A 24661-nucleotide genomic window follows, 5' to 3' on the forward strand; every position below is an offset into this window, starting at 1 on the left:
GATGACGTGATAAATGCACTCAACTTCTGATTCATAAACACCAAATTATTGTGAGATTAAATTTCGCCATTTGTATAGTAGCGAAAATAAGAAAGATCATTGTGGTAGTGGCAATCTTTTAAATCAAATTTATAAGGTTTGTTTCCAATTCCTTTGGATTCTAGTTTTTGAGATCATGATGTTCATACGAACAATAAGACAGACTGGCTAGACCGATGTCGCGATAAAGGCGCGTTCAAAACGCGTCCGAAACGCGTCGAAAACGCGCGAGCTTTTTCGACATTCTTAATTTGTAAAAATTTTAAACGTATTTAGTTGTTGTTGTTGTTTCATTAAATGCCTTAATGAACATCAACTGTAATAAATGTAATAAAAATTCAAATGGCGCTAAATAATATAATATAATCATTTTTATGAAAAAGAAACAAAAAGAAAATAATTTGTTTGACATTAGTGTTTTACAAATTGCCAACAGATACAGCATTTGCTTCTGGCTTTCAAAAATTGTTTTCGTTTTAAAAATTTGAAGTTCTGCAAAATGTCCGAAAAGCGGAAGCTCCTTCAGCGCTACATGCGGAACCTGAGCGACCTACAGGATGAGCTGAAGCGAAAAGAGCTGGAGAAGAAGATGAAGGAACTGGAAATGTTGCAGGCGAAGCTAGCTCGTCGCCAGGAGCAATCTGGCACCAAGTGCGCTGGCGGTAAGATCAAGAACTTGCGCCAGAAGAATCTTCGAAAGGTACTGGGAAAGTATATGATGACCTTGGAGGGATTTCTATGCGAGCTAGCACGCAGGGAGGCGCGTCTAAATGGCGACAGGGGTCGGGCTAGTGAATCCGAAAACCTGCCACATCCACAGATGTTGGAGGAGTACACAGTAGCGTTCTGTGCTGTTGGTAAGGCTTGGCTATAATGGTGAATCCTCTGCCATTGGTAATCAAACCGTAATCTCCAGGTGAGGATGGCCGGGAGCTGCTAGAGGCGGCTCTTTCTGCCCGTCGATGTGCCTATGCGCCCTACAGCAAATTCAAAGTGGGAGCAGCCTTCCGTGCGAAGTGCGGCAGGATCTACGCGGGCTGCAACATCGAGAACGTAGCTTTCACTCCAGGCAATTGTGCGGAGCGTTGTGCCCTGGCCAAGGGTATCAGCGAGGGCGAGAAGAAGTATACGGCGGGTGCTGTGGTAGCCTATCACCCAGATGGGTTTACCACACCTTGCGGAGTCTGCCGGCAGTTCATTTTGGAGTTCATCCAAAATGATATTCCTATCTACATTGCCAAGGCTCCGCCGCCGGAGCAAGAGAACTGCATTCCTTCAATTCCGGACGAAGCTGAAGTGCTGGTCACGTCCGCCTACCATCTGCTTCCCCACAGCTTTAACTCATTTGAATGAAATTTTCATCTAAATAATATCCAGAATTTATTTAATGCAATAAAATTATTCGTTCTAATGTCAATAAGTATTGCAAATAATTTAAGTTAGCGATCTGATTAACTTGACAAAAAGTCAAAACAATGTGTAGAGAACTAAACGTATTTGATAACTGGTTCTCCCGATCCGTAGATGCCGTATTCGCTTTTCTCCGCAAACGGAGTGACTTCCTCGTGCACGAGTATGGGCTTAACTTCTGGATCGAATTCAACCCTTCGAAATTGTGGATCCGTGAAATTAGCGCGCACCTCGGTGACCATTCCCGAATGCGGCACTCGTTTGGTGAGGTTTTGAAACTCACAGCGTCGCTTTGGGCAATTATGCGTATTACCCTCGTCACACATTGTAGGATCCTCTTCGCGGGACACTTTCTGGATGGGCGGCATCTTCTCCGTCCAATTCCAGTATGTAATATTGTCGTGGGCAGCTACTCCGCCACACAAGTCCTCGGGACCCCAGCGCACATACGACAGATTGTATGTGGTGGAGGAGGGATCAAGGTACTTGCTAAAGGACGCCTCCGAACGGTCGATGACTAGCTTGGTGGCTACCACCGGAGTGGGCATTGTTACAGGCAATATTTCCTGTTCCTCCGGCAGCTCCTTAAGTACATACGACTCATGACTGACACTAGAAATGGGCTTCATCTTTCGCTTTACAAAGCGAAGGGAACCCTCCTCAAATGGTTTCATATACTGTGTTTTCATGTTGAGCGAGGGATTTCTAAGTGCGTTGGGATCGTTATACTGGAACATCATGGTCACGTTTTAGTTTGGTGCAACATATCTCAGCATATCAATCAACTCACCTGCCACACATAGTTGGCCATGCACTCAGAAGTCGGCTTCTCGGACAGCAGCGGATCTTTTACATAAATACCCTTATCCGTAAACTTGGCGTTCAGCTTGTTACCCATTCTCAAGTCTGTAATGTGGCGATGCCCTCGATAGTACGAGGTCCTCCAATCGGGATCTGTAGCGCTGGCAGGGCGCTTGTAATCGAAGACGCCGAACTCATCCATGGCTTATGGACTTTGAAAATCTATCTAACACTGACAACAAACACAATTTTCAGCGACAATGGAAATGTGCACCCCTTGAGACGCTTAATTTGGAAACCCTTGATGTTGCCCAGTTACCGAATAGACTCCAAACAATGCTAGTATACTGACTGCTCACAAACAGCCAGCCTTCTGTACAATATTTCTCGTTTATATTCTGCTTCAAATGCAAGTGTTTACAATATATGTAGTTGTAGTTTATGCTGTAGAGAGGAATGCTTGTTTGACAAATATAAAAGCGCTCTGTTCACAAAACAAATGAATATTCGTTAATATAATACGTGGGCTAAGATAATAATGTTGCACTCGATTTGGCCTGTGCAATAATAAACTGTTTGCTTAGCAATTAAACAATTGATTTACTTCGTCTCCCGGATGTGTGTAATCGATGAGGCTTGCGTTTCAATGGGGTGTGTAAACAATGTGCGGGTGACTCATCCTTCTATTCCTTGTCTACTTCCGGCTCCCCGTCTCAGGCAATCTCTTTGAGCGCTAGCAGTGATTGGCGCAGATATTCATACTGCGTCTTGGCATGCTTGATCTCCAGCTCTGAGAGCTCGACGAGGCTGTGTTTAGAAAAGCGATAATAAAATGCAGAGCATAGCAAAATGTTTAGCAGCTGCTGACTCACCTCTTCTTGAAAGCAGCTACCCGTCGGTTGCGGAAACCGATCAACTCCTCCTTTCCACATGCAGACATAGATTCGAATTTTTCACAGGCCTCCGCCTGGGCAGTCTCGGCCTAATTGGAGGATAAACAAAAACGATTATATACAGGGAACACAACAAGTGGGCCACAGCAAGGGCATGCTAAAGTGAATACAACAGATTGAGCAACGGTGGAGCGCATGCAGCATTTACGTGGGGTGGCGACACATCTACTAAACCGACGGTTAAAACGTTAAATGCCAAATACCTCTTGCACCTCCAACGGCTGCAGAAACAGAACCACAAACACGCACAAAAAGTGAAGAGGGAGGGACAGGCAGATCAGAGAGTTGTGAGGTTGTGTACGGTAGCAATAAAATACAAGAACGCAAATAATTTGTTATTTGTAATTAGTGAAGCGTGAGAATTAATTGACCCGCTGGAAACTTTTTGTAGGGAAAACAATTGCTCTTTAAACGATCTGAAACATAGTTCTGGAAGAACTAGTTGTGATCATCCCTCAATCTTACCGCATGAACATCCTTGTTTTTGGAGCGAGCCTTCTCCAGGTTTCGATTGGCCGCTTCATAAGCAGCCAAACACCGCAGTCGCCGGATAAGTAGAGCTTTGGCAGCGTCGCTATCCCGCTGATAGTAGCGCAGAGTGTCGCCCAGCTTGAGATCTTGATCGCTAGCCACTCGGGTTTCCAGATTCTTTAAAATATCAAGAGGAAAATTTATAAAATATAATTATAGCGAAAACGCAGCGTAGCGCACCTTGATCCTTTCAAATATCTCCGCTGTCTTGGCCACAAACGTCTCCACATTTCCCTTTTCCGTAGTCGAGAGCTGCGTCAACGCATTCGAAATCTTCTGATGCGAGTCGCCTACATCCTTGTGGCGTTGCGTCATTTTCTCCGTCCTGAGTGCTGCCTCGCGCAAGTGGCCGTGGTACTCGGTAAGGAACTGCAGCTCGTTCTCAAAGAAGTCATTTACATCCCGAACCGTGGCGCTCAACAAGATCTCGTCTGTGGTCTTGCCCAGGGACTTGACAAAGCCGCCAAAGATGGCCATCTTCTTGCGTGGCTTAGCGCACAGATCTTGGTCGTATTCCAGGAAAACCTTCAAGTGCTGATCGACGCGAAAGACGGGATGACTAGCAAGGCGGCGCAGGAAAACCTCGTGCATGGCCACCGTCTTCTTGAAGGTAGCTAGGTACTCACTGGCAAGTAAAGATGTACATTAGTATATAAGAAAATGACTATTTGGATTAATTGACACTTACGCCTCCAGCTCTGACTTCATCTTTTTGAACTCCTCTTTGGTCATGTTGCCTTCGCCCTCGCCAAGACGCTGCAGCTTCTCTCGGGAGGCATCGAAGTCCGGACGAGGTGGACAGGGCGGAATCTAAGAAAGATATTATAGCAAGCAGTTTGGAAATGTTTTTACCAAACACTCACAATGTAGCCAGCATAGTCGTCGTTCTCCTCAATACGGTCATGTAGCCAGACGAACTCCTCGTGCTGACGCACTACGTTATTGTCCTTTTTTGAGAATCCCGGCAGTGTGGTGCGGGTGTGCACTGTGAACTTGACCTTCTCCTTTTCGCTGAGCGCATCGGAGATCTCGACATGCAGGGCGTTCTCGCCTAGAACTGCCGGCGTGGCCGGGGCTGAGGAGGAGCTATCCGGCGATGTGGCGGATCCACTGCCATTTGTGGCTCCACTTGGTGCGGGTGCACCGCCTGTTGCTGGTGGAGTGGCAAGTGGATTTGTTGGCGAGGCGATTTCCATTGTGGCTCCATTGTTGGTGGAGGGGCTGTTAAGCAGATTTGAGTCATCCGTGCCGTCCTATGGGGGTCAAAATAATCATTAGCCTAAGTACACTATAATTACGCCCATTTTTAATGATAAGGCTTTCTTTGTGTGCGGGCGAGGCGTCATTTTAGAAGCCACGAAACCCAAGTACTACTTAGTACTTTAATTTTTCCAATAATTCCAATATAAAACGTTTTATTTGTCTTTTCGTTTCTACTTACCATCATCTTGCGGCCAAGTAAATAACAAATGATTTGGCTAAAAACAAGTTTTTATTACAAATTACAGAGAGCGAATTTCAACTAGAGGTGGCATCAGGCGGACTAGCGAATAATCGATAACACGCAGCTCTAACATCGATATCGAAAAAGCTTGCGATCGAATTTGAATTGCGAAAATGAATATAATGGTTCACTCCTACGGAATTAAATCTTTTTATTTCTACCAGCAAAATATCATTAATATTCGATTAATATCATAATTTATTGCCACGAGAATTTATATTAGATTTTTGGTTGTTTTAGCTGTGACAGTCATCTTTAAAACAAATTTTTATAATACATTTTTCAAAAATTTTTCCCATTTTTCACTCAAAGATAAAATTTATTTAGCGTGTATTTAACCACACAAGACGCGACATAATGCTTAATTTTGATTAGATGAAAAGAGCCTTGGTAGTTAGTTATGATAGAATCAAGGGAGTTGAATAAAAGCCAATTGATATTGTTATCATACCCATTGTATTTGAGTAGTCGTAGGTACATGCATACACAATTCAAGACAATCATTTACATAGATAAGTTTAATCGACTTAGACTACACTAAATGTAAAACATGAAATGGCATTAATAGTATATAACATGGAGTGAGTGTGTGGTCCTAAAGCTATATCAGAATCTTAACAATGCCACTAAGTAGTATTGTTTCTTAAAGGCCCCTAAACAATTAAGTTGAAATTTTAACTTTTTTTTAAAAGGTTATATCGCGTACGATTACTTTCTGTTAACAATTTGTTTTCCTAAGATCAACAATAGTCATTACATAAGTTGATTATACAATATTTAAAATTTTCTATTTAAGATTTCACTTAAAACTCCAACTGAGCTGCAAAGAGGTCCTAAACTTAATCTAATGGCTCCGGGACGTCCTAATACCTTCGTTGCTCCTTCTCGTTGACGGTGGACAGTGGCTGGTAGCTGGGATTCGAGAAGGCCTCCGTGGAGGCTCCAGCAGCAGCACCCCCGCCACCTGTTGTGGTTTTGCCGGGTATATTCTTCCTGGGTGGCTTCATATTCACATAGTTTTCGGATGGCTCCCCATTGAGTTTGGTCTCCACATGATGGCGAGGGGACGGTGTGGGCGTGACATACTGCTGCTTAAGGGCCTGATTGAAGCGCCTTCCCTGTTCCGGACTTCCATCCGATCCAGTGGAGCTGCGATGCAGCATAGGTATCTCCTCCGGCGCCTGATCTGCCACATCCACAGTTGGCATGCCGTTCTTCTTGCGGAGCGGCTTACTCGATCCGCTGTTGAGATTGTTACTCAGCGTAGGCGACTGTCGCGCCCCTGGGAAATTGAAAGTGGTTTCGCTAGAGAAATCCGGAAAGTCTGAGGACTCGCCCTCGAGGCGTGTGGGTGAGAATATGGCGGTGCAGGCATCGGGATCAGAATCCCGGCTCATCTCCATGTAGTCATCCGGCAGCTCTTCGATGCCTGAGTTAGTGTGCCAGCGAGAGTGTGTGCATTAGGATGGCCAGATGGGTGTGTAGGTGATTGTGCGCAGTTAGTAACCTGATACATGGCCATGGCTGAAGTAATACTCACGTATATCGGGCACTATGTGCCCGTTCACGTAGCGCGGAGCTGCAGGCGCCAGCTCGTCGGGTGATCCCATCAGTGCCAGGTAATCCGTAGACTGCTTCTTCATGTACTCAATGTTGCTCTGCATGTACGGATTGTTTAGGTCCAGGTAGTGCTGTAATTGTTCGGCAATCGTTCCTTATTTATTATTCTGTTTAATATTCAAAAATGTTTATCCACTTACGCTGGCTACATCCTCGCCCAGCATGTTTGCAAATCGCTTCTCCAGCTCAGCAAACAAAGGTCTGCTCTCGGGACTGAAAGAATAAAGATTAATATGACGATGGATTCGGCTGAAATGTTGAGTCTAGATACTTACTTCTTTCGCCAGCACTCTAGCATAATCTCGTAGAGCTCCTGGTTGGCAAATTTCGGCTTCTCCATGCGGTAGCCATCGTTCAGTTTGTTAAATAGCTCTTGGTTGGGATCGATGCCCGGATACGGCACCTTGGCCAGCGAGAACATCTCCCATAGAACAATTCCGTAGGACCAAACATCGCTGTATGTGCTGAACACATGATCGCTCAGCGATTCCAGCGCCAGCCACTTGATGGGCAATTTGCCATTCTCTAATTAATTTGTTTTAGTAATATTTATAAATAGTCAAGTAACAAATAGATTCACAATTACCTGACTTCTTGTAGTTATCACCTCGATACATGGATCGAGCCAGACCAAAGTCACAAATCTTTACCACATTGTCCTCGCAGAGGAGAATATTTCTAGCGGCCAGATCGCCGTGCAACACCTTCTTGGAGGACAAGTAATCCATGCCCCTTGCCACTTGGAATGCCCAACTGATCAAATCCACAGTGGTCACTGTCATCGCCTCCGTGGAGTCGGTTTTGTAATTGGAACGCCAGGCGGGTTGTACGGAGTTATTGGACATTATTTGATCGTCTGTTGATTACGATATAATAAGCACAAACATATTGTAAGAATCTTCTAGGGGTGAAGCTACCTTCTGGGACGGTGGTCATTACGGTGGCACAGGTATCCATCTGACGGTCGTAGCTGTAGGTGGCTGTTCCGGATCCGGTTCGTCCGGCTCGGGTGCCCGATCGGGGATCATTGTCCGAATTTCTGCGATGAGTTGGCGGTTGCGTGTTATTGTTGTGCGGCTCATTAATGTAAGAGTGGATCGGGAAACCGACATTGGCGTACTTCAAGCCACCACCATTCGTATCGCTGTTAGTTGGAGTTAGGTCGCCACCACAAGGACACAGTATAGACACACAGAGCGGGGAGCACAGAGGACGAGAGACCACAACCAGGAGCAGGATCACAAGCACCAGTGCAAGAACATTCAGGGTTTTTTGTTTAGAGTGCGTGTATTGTAGTTTAGTTAATTGTATCGTGTTTGGTTGTTAGGTACGAGTAGTTGGTGGATAAATAATAGTGGTAGTACCAAAACCATGAAACAAAACGTTAGAAGAGTTAGTCAACACAAAGGTTATCTTAGTTAAAGTCAGTTAGCAGCTTTGAGGTTTTTAGTTACGTATATATATGTATCATAATATCATAATAATTTGTTAGACAGTTGAATAGACCACAATTACTTACCGGTGCAGTTCGTAGTTGTCGGACATGCGCTGGGTCATGATGCTGGGGTCAATGTGATCGGTGTCTGGATTGATTTGATTGATAAAGCACTTTCTGTTCCTCAGAAGGAAGTTCTGTATGTTGCCAAAGCGACAGTATTCCACAATGACCATTAGTTCGCCTAATTCAATATGTTAAATCATTATTAAAACTAATGTTCCCAATGTGGAAACTTTCTTGAAACTTACGCTTCGCAATATTTTTGGTAACTGCACCCAGGAGATTGACCACATTCAAGTGCTGTCCCAGATGTACCATGATCTTGAGCTCGGAGACCAGTGCCCGCACCACCTCGTTGTCAGCCGTCGCCTTGACCATTTTGACGGCCACCGTGGTGGTGGGCTCCTCTCGCCGGATGCCCTTGGCCTCGCCCTTGAGCACAACGCCAAATGCTCCGGCTCCGAGTTGCTTGCCCAGTTTCAGGTTTTCCCGTGGGAACTCGAATTCCCGATTGTAGGGCAGCAGTTCCGCCTGCTCGTCCAGGGTCAGATCGGGATTGATGTGTCCCACGGCGCCCTCCTCGAAGTTGGCCAATCCGGCTGCCTTAAGGGCCAGATGCCGCTTGTGCTCCTTCTGGTAGCGCACGGCGAGGAAGACGCACAGACCGATCAGGATGAGGAATAGTATCACACCGAACCACACCCAGGCCATGCTAATGCCGGGCAGATCTAAGATGTATATCCAATGTGAAACCATAATTTTAACTAGCAATTACAATTGTAAACTCACCTGATATCACTACCGTGAAGGAGCGTTCGATTCTGTCCAATCGGTTCTCCACCACACACTTGTAGACGCCTTCATCTCCGGGATACAGGTGAGTGATCAGCAGCTTGGATTCCTTTTCAATGATGTGCCTGAGCTTTGATTCGGTCACTTCCTTGTCGTCCTTAAACCAACGCACAATTGCCACGGGAACCGCTGTGGAGGCACACTCCAGCTCCAGCGTTTGGCTTAGTTTGCGCTTTATTTTCGAGTGACCCTCCTGTCCGCCGTTTGTCCACTGAGGAGCAGAGGGATCGTGGACGTACAAGTCTATCTCCCGGCTGCTGTAAACGGCATCCTTGTCGTTGTGGTAGGCCCGGCACTCATAGGTTCCACGATCCCTGTCGGATATCGTTGTGATGTGTACAGTGCTCTTGTAGGAGTACTTGGTATGGCTGGTCTCAATGTGAACCGCTGTGTGGGAAATTGCATAAAATTATAGAACAGTATGTACAGAAAGCACTTAGAGACTCTTACAATCCGACTCCTTCAAATCCTCTCCATTGATGAACCATTTAAGATTTCCATCGAAGTGATAGGCCAGCGCCTCGCAGGTGAAGTTCACATTGTCCTCCTTGGCGATTTTGTGATCCTTATCGAAGCCATATATGGTCATGTTCTCGGAAATGTTGCCCAGCAGAACGTGCGCCTTCGTCAGGGTTCTTCGTTCCTTTCCATCAATGATATTTTGGGCAATGCATGTGAGGATTCCCGGCTCCGTGGGCAGGAAGGATACCTCGTATATGCGTTCCACACTCAGCTTTCCGGGTCTGGGCCGGGTCTGGAACTGGAGATGGTATACAAAGAGTTGGTAATTGTGCGCAAAAAGTTTGGGGAAGATGATTTTAAACAAATACCTGATATTTCTCCTGTTCACTCGGCAACTGCAGAACGACAACACCAAAGCATGGGACGACACAAGAAAGCAATACAAATATAATTATAAGGACAAGACATTAACTTAAGAACCCATCATATAGAATCCATTACATACAAATATAATTATAGTTGGATATATATTCCAGTTCGATCGTATTACTTACGCTAAAGTTCTGATTGAGCACAGAGCAAGTGGGCCACTGTGGTTCCAGGCTGCAGGGGCGGAAGAAGAAGGTCACGATAGCCGGCGGATAGGAGCGTACTGTGCACTCCAGTCGCGCCACGGATCCCACCTGGACATAGGCGTCCGACATCTTCAGCGCCGGTGCGTCCATCACACTGACGTTGTACTCCCGCTGAACGACGCCGAAGGAATTGGATCCACGGAGGACATACGTGCCGCTGTCCTGCAATTGGGCGTTCAGCACCTGGAGCATTGTGCTCAATTCCGTGGAGAGAATCTTGAAGTTATTCTCCGATTGTCGCACCTCGGTGCCATCGGGTTTGAACCAACTGAAGGAGGGCGTCGGAAATCCCTCAAAGTTCGCGGTCATTTGGATCGTGCGATTGGCATATTCCTGAACGTTGTAATGACCCGATGGTTCGCCCACGTTCAGGTAACTTTCGTTTTGCTCTGTGGATTTTGGAATGCAAATAAGTAGATATCTTCATAATAAAATTCATCATATATTTAATACTCACTTAGCACCTTAATCCTGTAGGTGGCACGTTGTACGTTCTGGTTAGAATTATCTGTTGTCACACACTTGTATAGACCAGTGTCCGAGGGTTGTGCATTTAGCACTGTCAAGGTGCTCCTGCCCGTCTGATGGGTGCTGTTCCTGGTCTTGGGATCGGTTCTTGATTGGGAGGCAAATATGCGATTCTGCGGTAAATCATTATCTTAGTACTGCTCTCTTAAAAATGCATGTAGACTGAGGTTTACTGACCTCATCCCGGGACGGAGTGAACCATTCCATTCCGTATACTGATTCAACGTAGGCGGACTGCTCGCAATCCAGGGTGAAGTTGGTGTCCGTGAAGACGTGATGCTCCACGGAGGACCTGATCACGGGCTTTGGCAGCGGTTTGCCGTCTTCTGTGGCGTTGGTAGAAAGTTTAGCTTTATTAGATACCCTTCGCAATGGACTGGAACTGGCCAGCAATGCTACAGCTTCATGCAGATGGTTGGGTTAGACATAGACGTGGACACAGATGGGTTAACGTTTCTACAGTACTTAGGCGGTAGGTGTTAGCATTGATTAGTAACGAATAAGTTTGCTAAAGCAGTTAAATCAGTCCATAACCAACATAAATCGAACACAAAAGGATGCAAGAAATTAAAACGCACAACCAGGACAAAACAACATGAACAGAATGAACACAGGAACAGATCACAAAACAGCCAGGACAACACTTACGCCCTGGTCTGGGTGAGGGCGACGCATTCATCGGAGCCAGGCGGGCTGGACTTCGCCGTGCCCGCTCCCTGGATAAAGTTCCATCACCACCACGGATTAGTGCCAAATTACCCGTCGATTGGTTAGTAACAGTGAGGACCTCGTCATCGCCATCGGTGACACCTGGTGCATATGTGTACACCATGTTAGTCGTTTGGGTACGAGGGATATCCAATCCGGTTGCTGGAGGAGTTAGCAGATTAACATGACATTGGGTACGGCAGGTCAGTCAATTGTTTTTGAGGGCGGGAAGACAAAGGAGGCAAAAATACCATTGGTTAGCACACTTACATATGTTACTTGCAAGCCGTGATTTTCAGTAGTGTGACACTTTTAAAGTTCATTTTTTAAGCATAATTTTAAGAAATTAAGGGAAGTTTAAACCGAAAACTTTTTTTTTAACTTTGTGCGAAAGTCTACAACTAAATGCGTGCAGTGTAGTTTCGTCTATTGGCTGTAGACTGTGATTAAAACCAAAGAATTTGGAAGAGAAAGTATTGTAGTTTGCATAGATTAAATCCTTGGAATCAGGACCAAAACCAAAACCATAACCGATCCCGAAACCGTAACCGCTTCCGATGATCGATTCCAAATATAATTGAATAGTTGAATAGTGGAAAGCAATATTTACGACATGTATAGACGGAAATCACAAATCACAAACTTTGGGGTGCAAAAACTCACTATCAATGTGACCGTTACCAATAAAGCGCACTTCTATGCTGGTCATCTCCTCTTCGTTATGCGGGAATGGCGGATTGGGTCGGCAGTAGTAGTCTCCGCCATCCACGATGCTTCGGATTTCGATGGTGAATCCCCGTTGCGGATCGTATCGACCGACAGATTTGCTGGAATGCATCTGCACAGAGGCATATTGGTCAGATATCAATCAAATGGGTATTGAATGCAAATGATGGCCTACATATGGACTGGCTATCTGCTGCCTATCAAGACTATAGCGAATTTGGAGCTGATTGGTTAATACTACGCTACAATAATATATTATTATGTAGACTTATATAGATTGTCTGTACAGTAGAGTTCGAGTATATATACATATATGGATCATAGGGGTTTAACTACGATCAATCAATAAAAGACAGACTGTGACATACTTTCTGGATAGGTAACGTCAATGATCAATTCATAGTCCAACGTTTTGCAATACAAGTAACCGGATACACAGTCAATGACTCGAAAGGTAAAGCCCCATCTGGGGTGGTACCTCACACTATCGAAGAACTTGGGGTTACCCTGAATCTGACCTTTCGAGCTGATTTTCCACGTGCTCTGCGCGCCGAGAAAAGAAGATCATGAGTAATACCAGATATATGTACACAAGACCTGCATGAATCTCATACTGGTCTTATTTTTTTTTAAATAGTTTTGTAATTTTAAAAGTAACCCACTATAATCTTATATCCCCATCTCTCATTTCCTGTCTTGGATTCATGCAGGCCCTTTTTTGGCCCATTAGACTAGATGTTTTCGAAAGTGTTTTCAAGCTGTAGATCCTGCCCACTTACTTCTCCATTACTGGTCTCTAGCAGCACCTCTGTGTCCGGCATGGCTGGTTTACAGGGTATGACTACGTCGGTATACTGGCGTGCCGTCACCACGTTATGACTATCGACCAGCTTAGTGTCCGGATCATTCACGTACACGTAGATGGAGCTGGCGTATCCTTGATTAACCAATTCGATCATCGCCTCGTCCGACTGCTCCTCCTTGGCGATCTGACTGAATTTCGAAGTCTTCACGCAATAGTAGGCTGCCACATAGTCAGCCGTCACTTCGATGAGATGCAGGCTAGTTCCGAATGGTCGAGCCGGATCCTCCGTATTATCGAAGGACTTCACATGCACATATTGCGATTGACTGGTCCACCAGCTCATCGGCTCGTCGTCCTCGCACTTAAGCGTGGTGCTCGTCTGGGCATCCAGGATAATGGCGCTCTTGCAGGGCGTCATCAGGGGAGCTCCATTCTCGCCGCCGCAGTTCTCGATGCTGTCATCGGGATCCGGTGAGAACTGCTGCAAAGGCACTGAGATCGTAGAAGAGAACATGCATATTAATATTATAATAAACCATAAAAATGTATATATATTAGTACATCTGTCCATTTGTCCGTATTTCTGTCTGGTAAATAGAAGGTCAGCTGCACTCGTATATTGTTGTTCATTGATCGCTCGTATGCCCTACAACGGAGCACTCCACATGCCGCTTTATCTATTGCCTTAGGCCTCCACCTCCTGCGGTCAACAATATCCCCATCCACTGGGTGGCGCTACAATAATAATGACTTCCAGTGATTTGCGGTCGAGCGAGCGCCTCTCGGTGGAGGCGTCATGGGCGCAGATGCACAATCCTTTAGCCAATCCCATGTTTCATATTTAATTGATCGTGGTATCCCAGAAGGGTGCGCGTAGCTACGCCTCTGCGATGGCCGCTCAACTAGTTTGTTTTGCCTTCTAGGCTCGGGAATCAATTGTTTGTGTTTACTGCGATAACAATAGAGTTGATAGCCATTATAATATGCTCTCCGCTCAGCCTCGTACTCTAACGAAAGTCTTTATGGATGCACAACAATATCAAACTCGTAACTAATGCAAACGACACTTCTTGAATCGACATTAGTCCAAAATTCGGGCATACATATATCAACCAGAGTTCAAAGTTCAGAGCGGTGTCTATAAACTGTGGCTGTCGGATCTGTCTGGAGTGGCTGAAGCGTAGAGATAGATAGATTATGGCATCACACCGAGAAAAATTTAATGCAAGTCAACAAAAACTTGTACTTGAATTAAATCTCATCTATTCTTCAAATAGTTCTTCTATTTTGAGAAATGGAATTGTTATTGTACAAAATAAAAAACCACCTTGATTCAGCATTTAGAATCGGATTACTCCGTTTTTTGTCTCCGTGCACTGAATAAAGAATGTGCGATTGTTGACAGGAAGCAAGCCATACATAAATATCAATGCATATTCGCAGATATGTATTGTTTTTTTTAATTGTGCAAATTGAAAGCCTTAGCCGTCGTGTATTTTCAGAGCTTATCAGTTCCGTAAAATTCTTCGGAATTAAGTAAATGGTAGGAAAATATGTTCTTTTTTGTGTTTTTTTTTTAATGAGATTTGTGCAGGGCCAACTTACCAGCATCGCTCCACGAGATCCGCAAAATCAGGAGCAGTGGCAGCAGAATCAACCGCGGAAGCATCGCCATCTGGCTTGGTTAGTTTTGTTTCCTCTCCGATTATATATTGTGCTAATTTTACACTCTTAAATATTCACAATTTTAACACATTTGGCCCTTTAATGCCATGGTCACGCTGAAAGACACTTTGCTCACTTAGCGTTGCACTGAAAAAAAAAAACGAAGATGTTTTTGTTGATTAGAGTTGAAGTTGTGAATTAAACCGATTATAGATATTGTTTGTTTGCTTTATGTTATATTAAGATAATTATTTTTTAAGTCGCATTTGCTACTTTTTATTTGCCTCTTTTTATATGCAGTACATTTGGCTAATCAGTAAATATATACATATATATTTGTATTATGCACTTTGTGTTCCATTCTTCGTTTTTTTTTGGTCCACACTTTACTTTAGTTACACACACATTTCTTTTATAAAATATTCGTATATACTTGATTATACTCCGCTTTTCGAGCAGAAGTGAACAGCATAGCCATCCGAGGAAGAATAAAGCTTTTGCTGGATGTTCGGAGGAACGATGCGATAAGCGAATTGTGTATATTTTTTCCACACTTCATTCAAGACCAATAAATTCGATAAGGCGGAAATAAAAGAAAATGAATCTTGTAAGTCTTTGCTCACACATTGTGCTTGCGCATAAATAACAAGAACAACACAATGGGCTACACAGTTTTTCCCATTTTTTTTTTGGTGTCATATCCGCATTTTGAAATGCAAGTTTCCGGGAGATAAACATATCTTTTTTTTTGGGTGCAACGGAGGGCGGTGGGCCACACCCACCGACGGATGAGGCAACAGGTCATCCACGTGGCCATAACTCACTGTCACACAAGCTGAGCTAGTCTAAGTCTCTAAATGACAACGGGACATGCACAATTAAACAAGCTGACTAACTATTGCCTACATGGCCACAAAAAAATACATATAATACATATATGAAATTAAATGAAGCAGCATTTTTATGTCCACATGGCATACTTTTGTATAGGCTATTATAGCTTCAAATGTTTTGCAAAACAGAAATAAGATAACGATGTTTCTATATACCATATTGTATATATTATCAGATTCAAGCAACAGTACGTTAAATTTGAAGCTTATGCTTTCACTGGCGAGCTTTTTATGTTTTTTGTGCTCACTATCAACAGTTTCTTATCATGTCAGCTTAATAAAAAAAAAAAAACAAACAGCAAGTGTGGATGAAAAATAAGCCGTTGCTTTTAATTTCAGTATGATATATTTTGTTAAATGCGATTTTCAATTGAATTGCCTTTTTTTCAGTGTGTGCAAGCGGCGCCTCCGTTTGCCGACAATTAGAGCAAACGAGCTGGCTGCAATGTCGTATAAATGTAATCCCTCCGAGCCACAGACAACAAGTGTCCCGGCTGCTCGCCTGACACACCAATAAACTGGCATTTAATTTGCTGGCCAACTTTGAGGGCACTCCTCCAGCGCCTTCGTGATGACATTTTGGCCTATGCCAAAACTCCCACTACTGGCTAATTGCCAGGTGGTCAGCCAACACAGAGCCATTCATCTTTGTCACTCCCAGGACTCGGGGTCAGTGCTCAGTCCGCGTTTGCAGCGTTTGTGTTGGCCAATTGAATTTGCTCTGGTTTCTCCTGCCCCACTTATTCGCAACGGTAGCATTGCGGATTAAACGCAATCAGCCGGCAAATATTGACTTGGTCGCTAATCACCTGAGAGGTGGAGCAGCTAATGGAATGATTAAAAGGCGAAAAACTAAGGGGCATGAAGTTTAACCTCTACTGAATACACTTTCTTTTTAGAGCTAAACTAGAGTTAACTTAAACTTTGTACATATTTCAAAACTCTGAATATTTCATTTGAATATTTAACTGTCCGTTTGGCATAAGCTATATATACGGAAAAAGATACAATATATAGAAAAATGGAATATATAGAATTGGTATTATATATTTTACTCAGCAATATACCCTCAGAATTTAAAGAAATACAAATTCGACAGATCTTATATTTATCGGCGAATTTGTTGGTCATTTGAATCATGCCGGGTTTTTCATTAGTCGATAGTAAGCACTTTTGCATAAGTGCCAAATCAAATGCGAATAGAGTATTACTTCCGGAACTGATACTTTGTTCCGAATTCATATTTTCCAAATGTATTATCGCATCAGGAATGTAGGAGAGTAAAGCCCATGACTAGTAGCAGACAGGCTATCAAATGTGTCTGGCTGCTTGTGGCAAATTGCAAGTTGCTCGCGCCGCCAAGGAAATCTTGGACTTTGACAAGGAGAACTTAAGACTTGAAACTCCGTTTTCTGCCAGTCACTCGTGACTACACAGTGAGAAAGATCAAATCACTTTCGCAGGAGGCCAACTCTTAAATGGAAAGCATTTCAATACCATTCGCAAGTAAGGTTTTTTTCAAAAAATTTTCAAAATGAAGTTATCAAAGCTGATTTTACTTTTAAACTTCGATTTAAAAGTATAGCTGATTTCTTTCGGTGCATTGGTTTGTGTTGTCGCTGGAATGCATGTTGTCATGACGACACGCCCACTTTGGCCATTTTCAAGGGCGACTCCGGACTGTGGCATTTTCCTTTAGCCCCCATTGCGTCTATTTATATCTGGGCAACAGTTTTTCTGCTGCTCTTTTAAGTGCCTCACGTGCCCGTGACGCAAATTACGGTGCTCCCTAATTGCAGTCCCAGCTGCAGGCGAATGAATCCCTTTTCTTCCAAGCTCTGATTTTTCTCTCTGATTGTCTTCTTCAACAGTCCTCGGATCGCAATTAGCCATGGGCATAATGAGGCCAGTCGGTTGGTAAGAGGGAATCTCTCCCACCTCATTCGCCCTATCTCGGAGTACACAATTCTGCACTTAGTCATTTTCAGACGTGGGCAAACAGAACGCTCAAAATATCTGCTCCAATTCGAGCATTTTCATTGTCAGCAATGGAATTATAGCTTATCACTTCTTATTATTGGCTTATAATCCTGTTTACAATGTCATCGCAAAATAATGGCAATCGATTATCTTTTAAGAAGAAAATACACAAAAATCAGAAAATATGTTATGATCATTTTGTTTAAAACATTTTTTAATCCGAAGAGAATAATGACTTTCAATTGTGAATGCTAAAATGAATCTTGTTGAATGAAGGAAAACACAGCCAGATGAATAATTTGCTCGGCATTTTTCAGCTGTCTTGTTTTTGTGCTAAGAAAATACAATTTCCCAAAGTCGTCACTCTACTTCGGTTTTTGCTGTTGCATTCTTTTCTGCGTAATCTATTAGATTTCTAAAAGTTTAGAGTGTTTTTATGCGATACGAAATGGATATATGTAATTAATCAAGAGCTGCCCGAAACTTTCATATCAATTCGCGACTATCAAAATTCACATCGATATACAACATATGTTTAACACACAATTGTTTACCACCATCGAGTCGTATAAATAATAAAGAATGACGTCATTCCACGGTCGAGTGGCGCCGCCTTAATTCGTTCATTCATTCACCAATGTCCCCCACATTTAATGACCCCCCCCCCCCCCTTCCACCTTTTTGCTTATTCATGTGTGACGTTTGCATTCACGTTTGCGTTTCATGTAAATCTGTTTATATAAGTGACGATATTTGCGTACTAATTAAACTGCCTTACGCTCACATTTATATCTGTTTATTGTTCAAATATGCTTTTTACGTATATATTATAATAAAACTGTATAGCACGCAAACCGGTTGACCGAATGCATTTGTAAAAGGGGAGAACTTTCCTTGAGAGCAAGTGTCTCCTTGCATTCATCATCATCATCATTATCATCGCATTGATTGCAAAATCTTTTGTTTCGAAGAGTGATCTTCCAGCAGAATGTATAATGTATAAACAGTCATTGAAAATCGTTTAAGGAACTTACAGGGCTATAATAATCAGAAATCAGGTAACAACAGACCATTTGTACTAGTTCTACCAATCACAAGAGCTTAAAAATAAAACACAACCACATTGTAGATAAACTGCAGCATTATTCACTTGAGTTTTTTTGAATTTCCCAAGCCTTTTTTATGCGATTATCTAATAAGCTTACCAGGGGAAGCAAGAAATAAACTTAGGCAAACTTTTGAAGTAAATTTATGCAATGATACAATGTGTATTTATGCGAAGACAAGCGAACTCTTTCATGAGTTTTTGCCATAAAAAACGGATGGTCATTTCATGTTTCGGCTACATCAGCGGCCAACATTCTTATTAGTTCCATGTTTTTCCAACAAAAAAAAAGAGAAATGAAATAGCATTCCATTCCACCACTGTTCTTTACGCCGAAACTTTTGACAGTTTAACGCTTTGCCGGGAAAATCTTTCAACGTTATTTGATTCTTTATGGCCAATGAACGGAAAACTTGCACAGCTCGTGCTTTTCACGCGCTGCATGTGCAACAGATTCATTTCGAGGCTTGAGTGCGGTTTTTGTGGCTTTCCCTCACGTGTTCCTGAAAAAAAAAATGTATTTCACTCTGAAAATTTAGCCGCCTACGTGCTACGTGCAACGGCTGACCCTCGTCACGGACGAATTTTCCTGCTGCTTTCCACCGTTGTCCATTTTAATTTGCAACTCCCTTGTACAAATTGAATTTATATGGGCCACAAGCTATGTGTTTATTTTTGCAATTATCCCGGATTCGAGAAAAGTAAGTGTGTCTCCATTGTTCCGACTACCTTTTGTTTGGGCCAACGAAAATTTACGACTCTTTCGTCGGAGTTTTTCCGTGCTTTTATTTGATTTTCCCGCTGACCTTTGGCGTTGCGTGTTTCTGTGTTGGTGCACAAGTCAAGTGTTTTCCTTTGTTTTTTCCATTACAATTGAAATTTCGCGCACCACATCTTAATGGAAAGTTGAATCGTTCACGAATTCTGTGATTGCAATTGCAAACATGCCGCTGGCTTCTGGCCAAAATAATGAGCAGTCGCCATGGAGAAATACGAAGAAACTACTTGTATCGGAAAATATTTTTATCCATCTGCATTGCCTGGAAGCGGACAAAGGGGTGTGGCCTTTCATTTGCTTCATTAAAAATTCAGAAAAGCGCCACGCAGTCAAATTGAAATTTGCAATTTGGGCCAAGCTGAGATTTGTTGGCTCGTAAATCAAACTATTTGTCAATCGGTTAACAGCGGTATCGAGAGATCTGGGGCCAATCTGCCCACCCAGGCCAAAAAACCGCGTGTGGGCCTTTTGGCCAACTCTCGTTTCGTTGGCCCAAAACACCGTTCAACCAACGTTCTGCATAATGACGCTACTTTTGTCCCAGTTTGCGTGCCTCTTAATGATGGCGGGTATGTGGATGGTGACATGGTAATGGTTCCTTACGCGGAATGCCAGCTAATTCCATTAACCAATAGGCTTTCGTCAGGACAACAAATGTTCGCAAGTGGGCGTTAGCTAACCAAAAACGCTAATGAACGCAAGGATGTCATAGGGATAAGCATTTAGTTAGCTTCAAATGCCAAAAAGATAATGGAATTGCTTTTGCCATCCAACTTATTTCGCAAAGAAAGCCAGCAAAGTTTCAAATAAAGTTTTTGGTGTCACACAAAATTTATTATCGCCTAATTAAAAAAAATTGAATTGTTTGCGACTCGTAGCAGCAAATTATTGATTTAAATTGTCAACAAAAACAGAATCTTTAAACTGGCAATATATGAATCCATTTAAAGCCAAGTGTGCTATATAAAATATTTTTCGCTTTAATAAAAGCTGACTAATTAATTTTTGGCGAGCTAGAAAGCTAATGACAATTCCAAGGTAATGCGTCTGCAGAATTAATAGATCTTGATACTTGATTAATTGAGCAGACATTTTAGCACCCTTCGATTGAGGTCACTTGACTTGTGGGTAATCTGCTATCAGCGGGAACATCTGGTTTAATGTCTATTGTCCGACTCTAATTAATTGATATATGGTTCCGTTTCAATTGACATTTTTGTTCCTTTTTTTTTTTGGGCAAGTGCACAGCGCCCGCTGTAAATTCCGCCCACAAACAAGAGCTAGTTTTGCAGTTTTTGCGTTGGCTCCACTGGTTGTTGGCCACGCCCCCCCACCAACTACGCCAACGCCCACGACTATATCCCCGCCCATTTGGCATTCCACATACCAAATTCCCAGCTGAGAATAGAAATACGGGCTTCTGTGCGCAGATCTAATGCATTTTGAAGCGATAGCTGCAAGACAAATGCCCAAACAACACGAGCTGTGAGCAAAAAGCAAAAGTGACGCCTTGATGGATTGGCAACTGGAAGCGAAGAATAATGGGTTACAGAAATCAGTCGCAGCCTCAGATCCCCGAGAAGCTGCAAGATTAAGGGAAACTTCTAGCTAAACTGCGGGCGCACTGCAAGATAAACTATCTGGCAAATAGCGAGTTCTTAACACCATTTCGCAACGGCCTATCTTTTCAACCATTTGGCTGCGATAAGGTCAGGAAAGAGATACGGGGCTTGATTATGTTAAGTAATTGCCTAGCAGAAGCGGCGAAAATAATTTAATGTCTTTTTTTTTTGGCAACCTTTGCATAATGCGCAAAGAAAGTCAAATGGCATAAAAGTGAAATTACCGGAGTAATGTATCTTTCAGTTGAGTCATTTGGGAAACTTTATTTTTCGGTTGTATAACTCTTCAGTTGTCACTCGAGAGATTTGGAAAAGTTGTTTCTTTTCTTTTCCATAAACTGGGAACTTAATAAAAATAATAGAAAGACCATTGCCGGTGAAATTGAATCGTTGGCATTCTGCCCACATATTATACAACTACAACGCGTGGCGACAACAAGTTGGTTGGTTGGCCAGCTGCTGGCGAATAAATAGAAATGTTATATGCGTTCACTTAATAGCCGACAAGTGTTTAATTTGTTTGTTTTGGGTTTCGCCCGATTAATAAATAAATATGGCCAATGTATATAGCCCATTTAGTGCCTCGCCGTGACCTCAAAACATGGCTCAATTTTATGCGATTTGTTTACTCAATGCATTTTTTGTTTTGACTGGCTGGCTGCCTTCTGCCATTTTATTCCCGACGGAAATAAGATTGCTTTTATATATATATATACATATATTTTCTTATTTCCCTGATTCTCCGAAGTGCACTTGATTACGTGCAGTTTATGGGGCAGATAAAATTTTCCCAACGAATGGGCTTTAGTCTAAAGTTTCCAGCGCTTATGAATGGGCTTTAGTCTAGGGCTCAGGTGAAAGCCAATTGCCTGCTTAGCCTTTTTTTTTGCAGATTTATGGCCAAGTTATTTCCACCTCTCCATGCAGACAGTTACAATGGCCTGGCCAAAACATTTGTTGTCCGCTGTCAATTTATTATTTGTTATTTATTATTTACGTTCTGACTCAGACCACGGCGGATGTAAAGAGGCGAAGGTGTCCATTCATAGAATGCCAAACCAACCAACCAACCAGCCAGCCAACCAACAAAGTGGTGTGAAAACGTGTTCAATGCTGGCCGAGATTGTCCAACGAATCGGTTTTATTTATGGCTTATTGGTAACCGGCAAATTCAATTAAACAGATATTATCTTAAATGGAAATTTATGAGCCAATTCGCCCAAAGAGTTAAGGGGTTTCTCAAAAATGTTTCAGCTTATCCGAACTGCCTTAGAGAAACGCAAAATGATTTTTCTCTCTACAGATGTACAAAATGTACCTAAACTCAATTCTAGTGTTTTTATCTACAACAGGAAGTCAATCTTCTGTGCATAAGCAATCCTCTTGAGATTAAAAAGATCTCTTGTGCAATAATACATATCAGCATTCTAAATATCTCTAGAGATATTACAATCGCTTGAAATGCACACAAATTCGTTGTCACACACATTCTTTGATTATTTTGAAGTCTATTTTCGGCGAGTTCTGCTTAAATATTTTGTGTGTATTTATAATTAGTTTCTATTAATGCGAAAGAACTACTTTGTTCATTTTTTCCAGTGCATACAAAGTAATTTATTCGTAATGGAGCTCTCTACTTCAGCACAATCAACTACAGTAAAGTATCTCTAATTTGACACCCACTGCGGGGGGCGGGGCAGGTGTGCGTATCTGGTGGATACTTGGCCATAAGCCCCACCTGATTAATGTGCCATGTGCATAATGGGTAGGTGTGAAAAAGAGGTGCAAGTGGCCAGTAGCAATGTGATGGGTGCACATTTTCCAAGAACCACTAGTATCCATTGATTATTCTGGCTTATCACAACAGTTGTTCAACGCTTGATGCCAGGTGAATTGCGAATTTGGCCAGGGGAATTACAATAAATATTTCATCAACACCATTCGCGGACATTTTTATGACTCCAAACTTTGACGATTCGTAGCAGTTTTGTACCACATTTTCCGGACATTGAGAACGATGGCAATTAACAACAGCCTGGGCTGGGCAGCCTTTTGAAGTGGCCAGAGATAAATGGAGCAGTCGGCAAACTGAAGGAGGTCTGTATTCAATAAACAAATTGGGCACAGTGTGCAATTGGAGGCAATGAATTATGGGCATCTGATTTGATCAGAACTTCTCGATCCTGAGTCACGTATTGGGGGAAAATGTATCAACAGTTCGTTTGGTCAAGAAACGGATGGCGTGGAACCGGTTTAAGAAAGTCGCTATAGACACATTCAGTTGACCAGGCAAACAAAAGAAAGGTGAACCCTTTCTTCTATATATATATGTACATATATATGTATATATACCAACTTTATTTGGGTGTTTCTGGAAAAGCAGTATGAGTAAATTCGAAATCCATCGTAGTGTTATTCATATTTTCATAGTCTTACGCAGTCTACCGTTTGATCGCAGCAGCTTGGCAACAACAACAACTATTGAAGATACAACAACAACTTTTGAACGTACAACAGTCACGATCGGCGATGAATCACGATTTGAATACCTGGCACCGGTGGATGTTTGCAGTCTTGATTACTTGGAATGCCGCTGACGTATTCACCATAGACACACGCACACTTTTCGTAGACCCAACACTTATATGCACTTATCAATGAATAATACCAGGCAGTGATAATAGCACACACACACACACACGCACTTAGAAAAAGGTCACTGATAATAGTTCATTATGTACACCATCTATAGGAGCATAGTGACCATGACTATTTTGGGTGTTTTTTTTTTGTATAATTGCATCGAATTGAGCAACATCACGAGCGCCGAATTCGATTTCGATTTTCGAGCTTACGATTGACAATCACTTAGAACTCTTGTCAACCACCTGTGGCTGAGTTTGCACTTGTATTCGAATTCCGATTCGTATCTGTGTTTGTTTTTTACTTTTGCGAAGGTGTGGGGGTTCGCTCACATCGATATCTAAACTTTTGAGTGCGGATTCATTTGCTTAGCACCTTTGATGCTTCACTTATACTTATATACGACACGATTTGGTTTCGTTTCCACACGATTCTATATCTATATTATCGGACGTATCTTCGAGCCTTTCAAAAATTAACGCTTACGTTGTGGTTTTCTGTGCTTAACACTTTCTGCGTGGGGCACTTCAGCAGTATCGGTTGCTCTTGAAAGACAATAAATACTGCGTCGTCGGCAAAGTTTGAACAGTTTGCACCGAACACAAGTCAAAAGCCCGCGAAATTTCCTTCCGCTTTGACGTCCGAACAGCTCGAAAAGTTAACGTTAACTAGAGCTGGGGCACTATCGACGGTACTATCGAGGTATCCGATTCGATTGTTATTTTTTGCTATCGATGAGCGTTATCTACAGCATGTAGAATAGAACGGATAGAATAATATTTTTGTTATATCTTTAGTCAACATCATTTGAATTTTCTTGTTTCGTTAGGGAGTTTATCTCTCGTTTAGTTTCCTTTTATTATTATTTCATTATTATTTTGAAAGGTGAAGTGTACTAAATAA

The 24661-nt window shown here is 42.6% G+C and overlaps 4 protein-coding genes across 17 annotated transcripts; 1 reads left to right on the plus strand and 3 right to left on the minus strand.

Annotated features, from left to right (window-relative positions):
• Positions 1-467: 467 nt before the first annotated feature.
• On the plus strand, positions 468-1454 carry CG8349 (uncharacterized protein). Its single transcript, NM_135353.3, has 2 exons — positions 468-896; positions 956-1454. Exons 1-2 carry the CDS (start codon positions 539-541, stop codon positions 1390-1392), a joined length of 795 nt encoding a protein of 264 aa, NP_609197.2. The 5' UTR covers positions 468-538; the 3' UTR covers positions 1393-1454.
• Positions 1404-2570, minus strand: CG8292 (uncharacterized protein). Its single transcript, NM_135354.2, has 2 exons — positions 2240-2570; positions 1404-2177 (listed from the first exon to the last, which is right to left on the minus strand). The coding sequence occupies exons 1-2, from the start codon at positions 2450-2452 to the stop codon at positions 1527-1529; spliced, it is 864 nt and encodes a 287-aa protein (NP_609198.1). The 5' UTR covers positions 2453-2570; the 3' UTR covers positions 1404-1526.
• A 53-nt stretch (positions 2571-2623) lies between these two features.
• Snx6 (Sorting nexin 6) lies at positions 2624-5294 on the minus strand. 2 transcript variants are annotated; one of them, NM_001259010.2, is made up of 8 exons: positions 5176-5294; positions 4598-4987; positions 4423-4544; positions 3915-4359; positions 3669-3851; positions 3407-3424; positions 3123-3232; positions 2624-3057 (listed from the first exon to the last, which is right to left on the minus strand). In NM_001259010.2, exons 1-8 carry the CDS (start codon positions 5179-5181, stop codon positions 2964-2966), a joined length of 1368 nt encoding a protein of 455 aa, NP_001245939.1. In that variant the 5' UTR covers positions 5182-5294; the 3' UTR covers positions 2624-2963. The 2 variants fall into 2 exon arrangements, with proteins under 2 accessions (NP_001245939.1, NP_609199.1); NM_135355.4 differs by lacking the exon at positions 3407-3424.
• Positions 5295-5532: 238 nt separating this feature from the next.
• Positions 5533-24431, minus strand: Pvr (PDGF- and VEGF-receptor related). 13 transcript variants are annotated; one of them, NM_001169439.2, is made up of 19 exons: positions 24245-24431; positions 14678-14884; positions 13047-13564; positions 12223-12379; positions 11482-11703; positions 11011-11159; positions 10763-10946; positions 10225-10694; positions 10039-10065; positions 9659-9968; positions 9146-9595; positions 8605-9084; positions 8378-8537; positions 7776-8002; positions 7445-7714; positions 7134-7383; positions 6999-7071; positions 6779-6929; positions 5533-6520 (listed from the first exon to the last, which is right to left on the minus strand). In NM_001169439.2, exons 2-19 carry the CDS (start codon positions 14745-14747, stop codon positions 6102-6104), a joined length of 4587 nt encoding a protein of 1528 aa, NP_001162910.1. In that variant the 5' UTR covers positions 14748-14884; positions 24245-24431; the 3' UTR covers positions 5533-6101. The 13 variants fall into 13 exon arrangements, with proteins under 13 accessions (NP_001162910.1, NP_001162911.1, NP_787997.2 ...); NM_001169440.2 differs by having other exon boundaries at positions 5533-6667; NM_175983.3 differs by lacking the exon at positions 11482-11703 and having other exon boundaries at positions 5680-6667; positions 7776-7897.
• Between the last annotated feature and the right edge of the window lie 230 nt (positions 24432-24661).

The sequence above is a fragment of the Drosophila melanogaster genome, chromosome 2L, assembly GCF_000001215.4.
Source record: "Drosophila melanogaster chromosome 2L".
Lineage (NCBI taxonomy): Eukaryota > Metazoa > Arthropoda > Insecta > Diptera > Drosophilidae > Drosophila > Drosophila melanogaster.

What these genes read in the sequence shown, in the direction of transcription:
- CG8349 (NM_135353.3), top strand. Translation starts at nt 539, where the DNA reads ATGTCCGAAAAGCGGAAGCTCCTTCAGCGCTACATGCGGAACCTGAGC. An exon ending in AGTAGCGTTCTGTGCTGTTG is followed by an intron (nt 897 to 955) that starts GTAAGGCTTGGC and finishes CGTAATCTCCAG; the next exon opens with GTGAGGATGGCCGGGAGCTG.
- CG8292 (NM_135354.2), bottom strand. Translation starts at nt 2,452, where the DNA reads ATGGATGAGTTCGGCGTCTTCGATTACAAGCGCCCTGCCAGCGCTACA. An exon ending in TGGCCAACTATGTGTGGCAG is followed by an intron (nt 2,178 to 2,239) that starts GTGAGTTGATTG and finishes ATGATGTTCCAG; the next exon opens with TATAACGATCCCAACGCACT.
- Snx6 (NM_001259010.2), bottom strand. An exon ending in ACGACTATGCTGGCTACATT is followed by an intron (nt 4,545 to 4,597) that starts GTGAGTGTTTGG and finishes TATCTTTCTTAG; the next exon opens with ATTCCGCCCTGTCCACCTCG. An exon ending in AGATATTTGAAAGGATCAAG is followed by an intron (nt 3,852 to 3,914) that starts GTGCGCTACGCT and finishes GATATTTTAAAG; the next exon opens with AATCTGGAAACCCGAGTGGC.
- Pvr (NM_001169440.2), bottom strand. Translation starts at nt 14,747, where the DNA reads ATGGCGATGCTTCCGCGGTTGATTCTGCTGCCACTGCTCCTGATTTTG. An exon ending in CATAGAAGTGCGCTTTATTG is followed by an intron (nt 11,704 to 12,222) that starts GTAACGGTCACA and finishes TAACTCCTCCAG; the next exon opens with CAACCGGATTGGATATCCCT. An exon ending in GCACATAGTGCCCGATATAC is followed by an intron (nt 6,668 to 6,778) that starts GTGAGTATTACT and finishes ACACTAACTCAG; the next exon opens with GCATCGAAGAGCTGCCGGAT.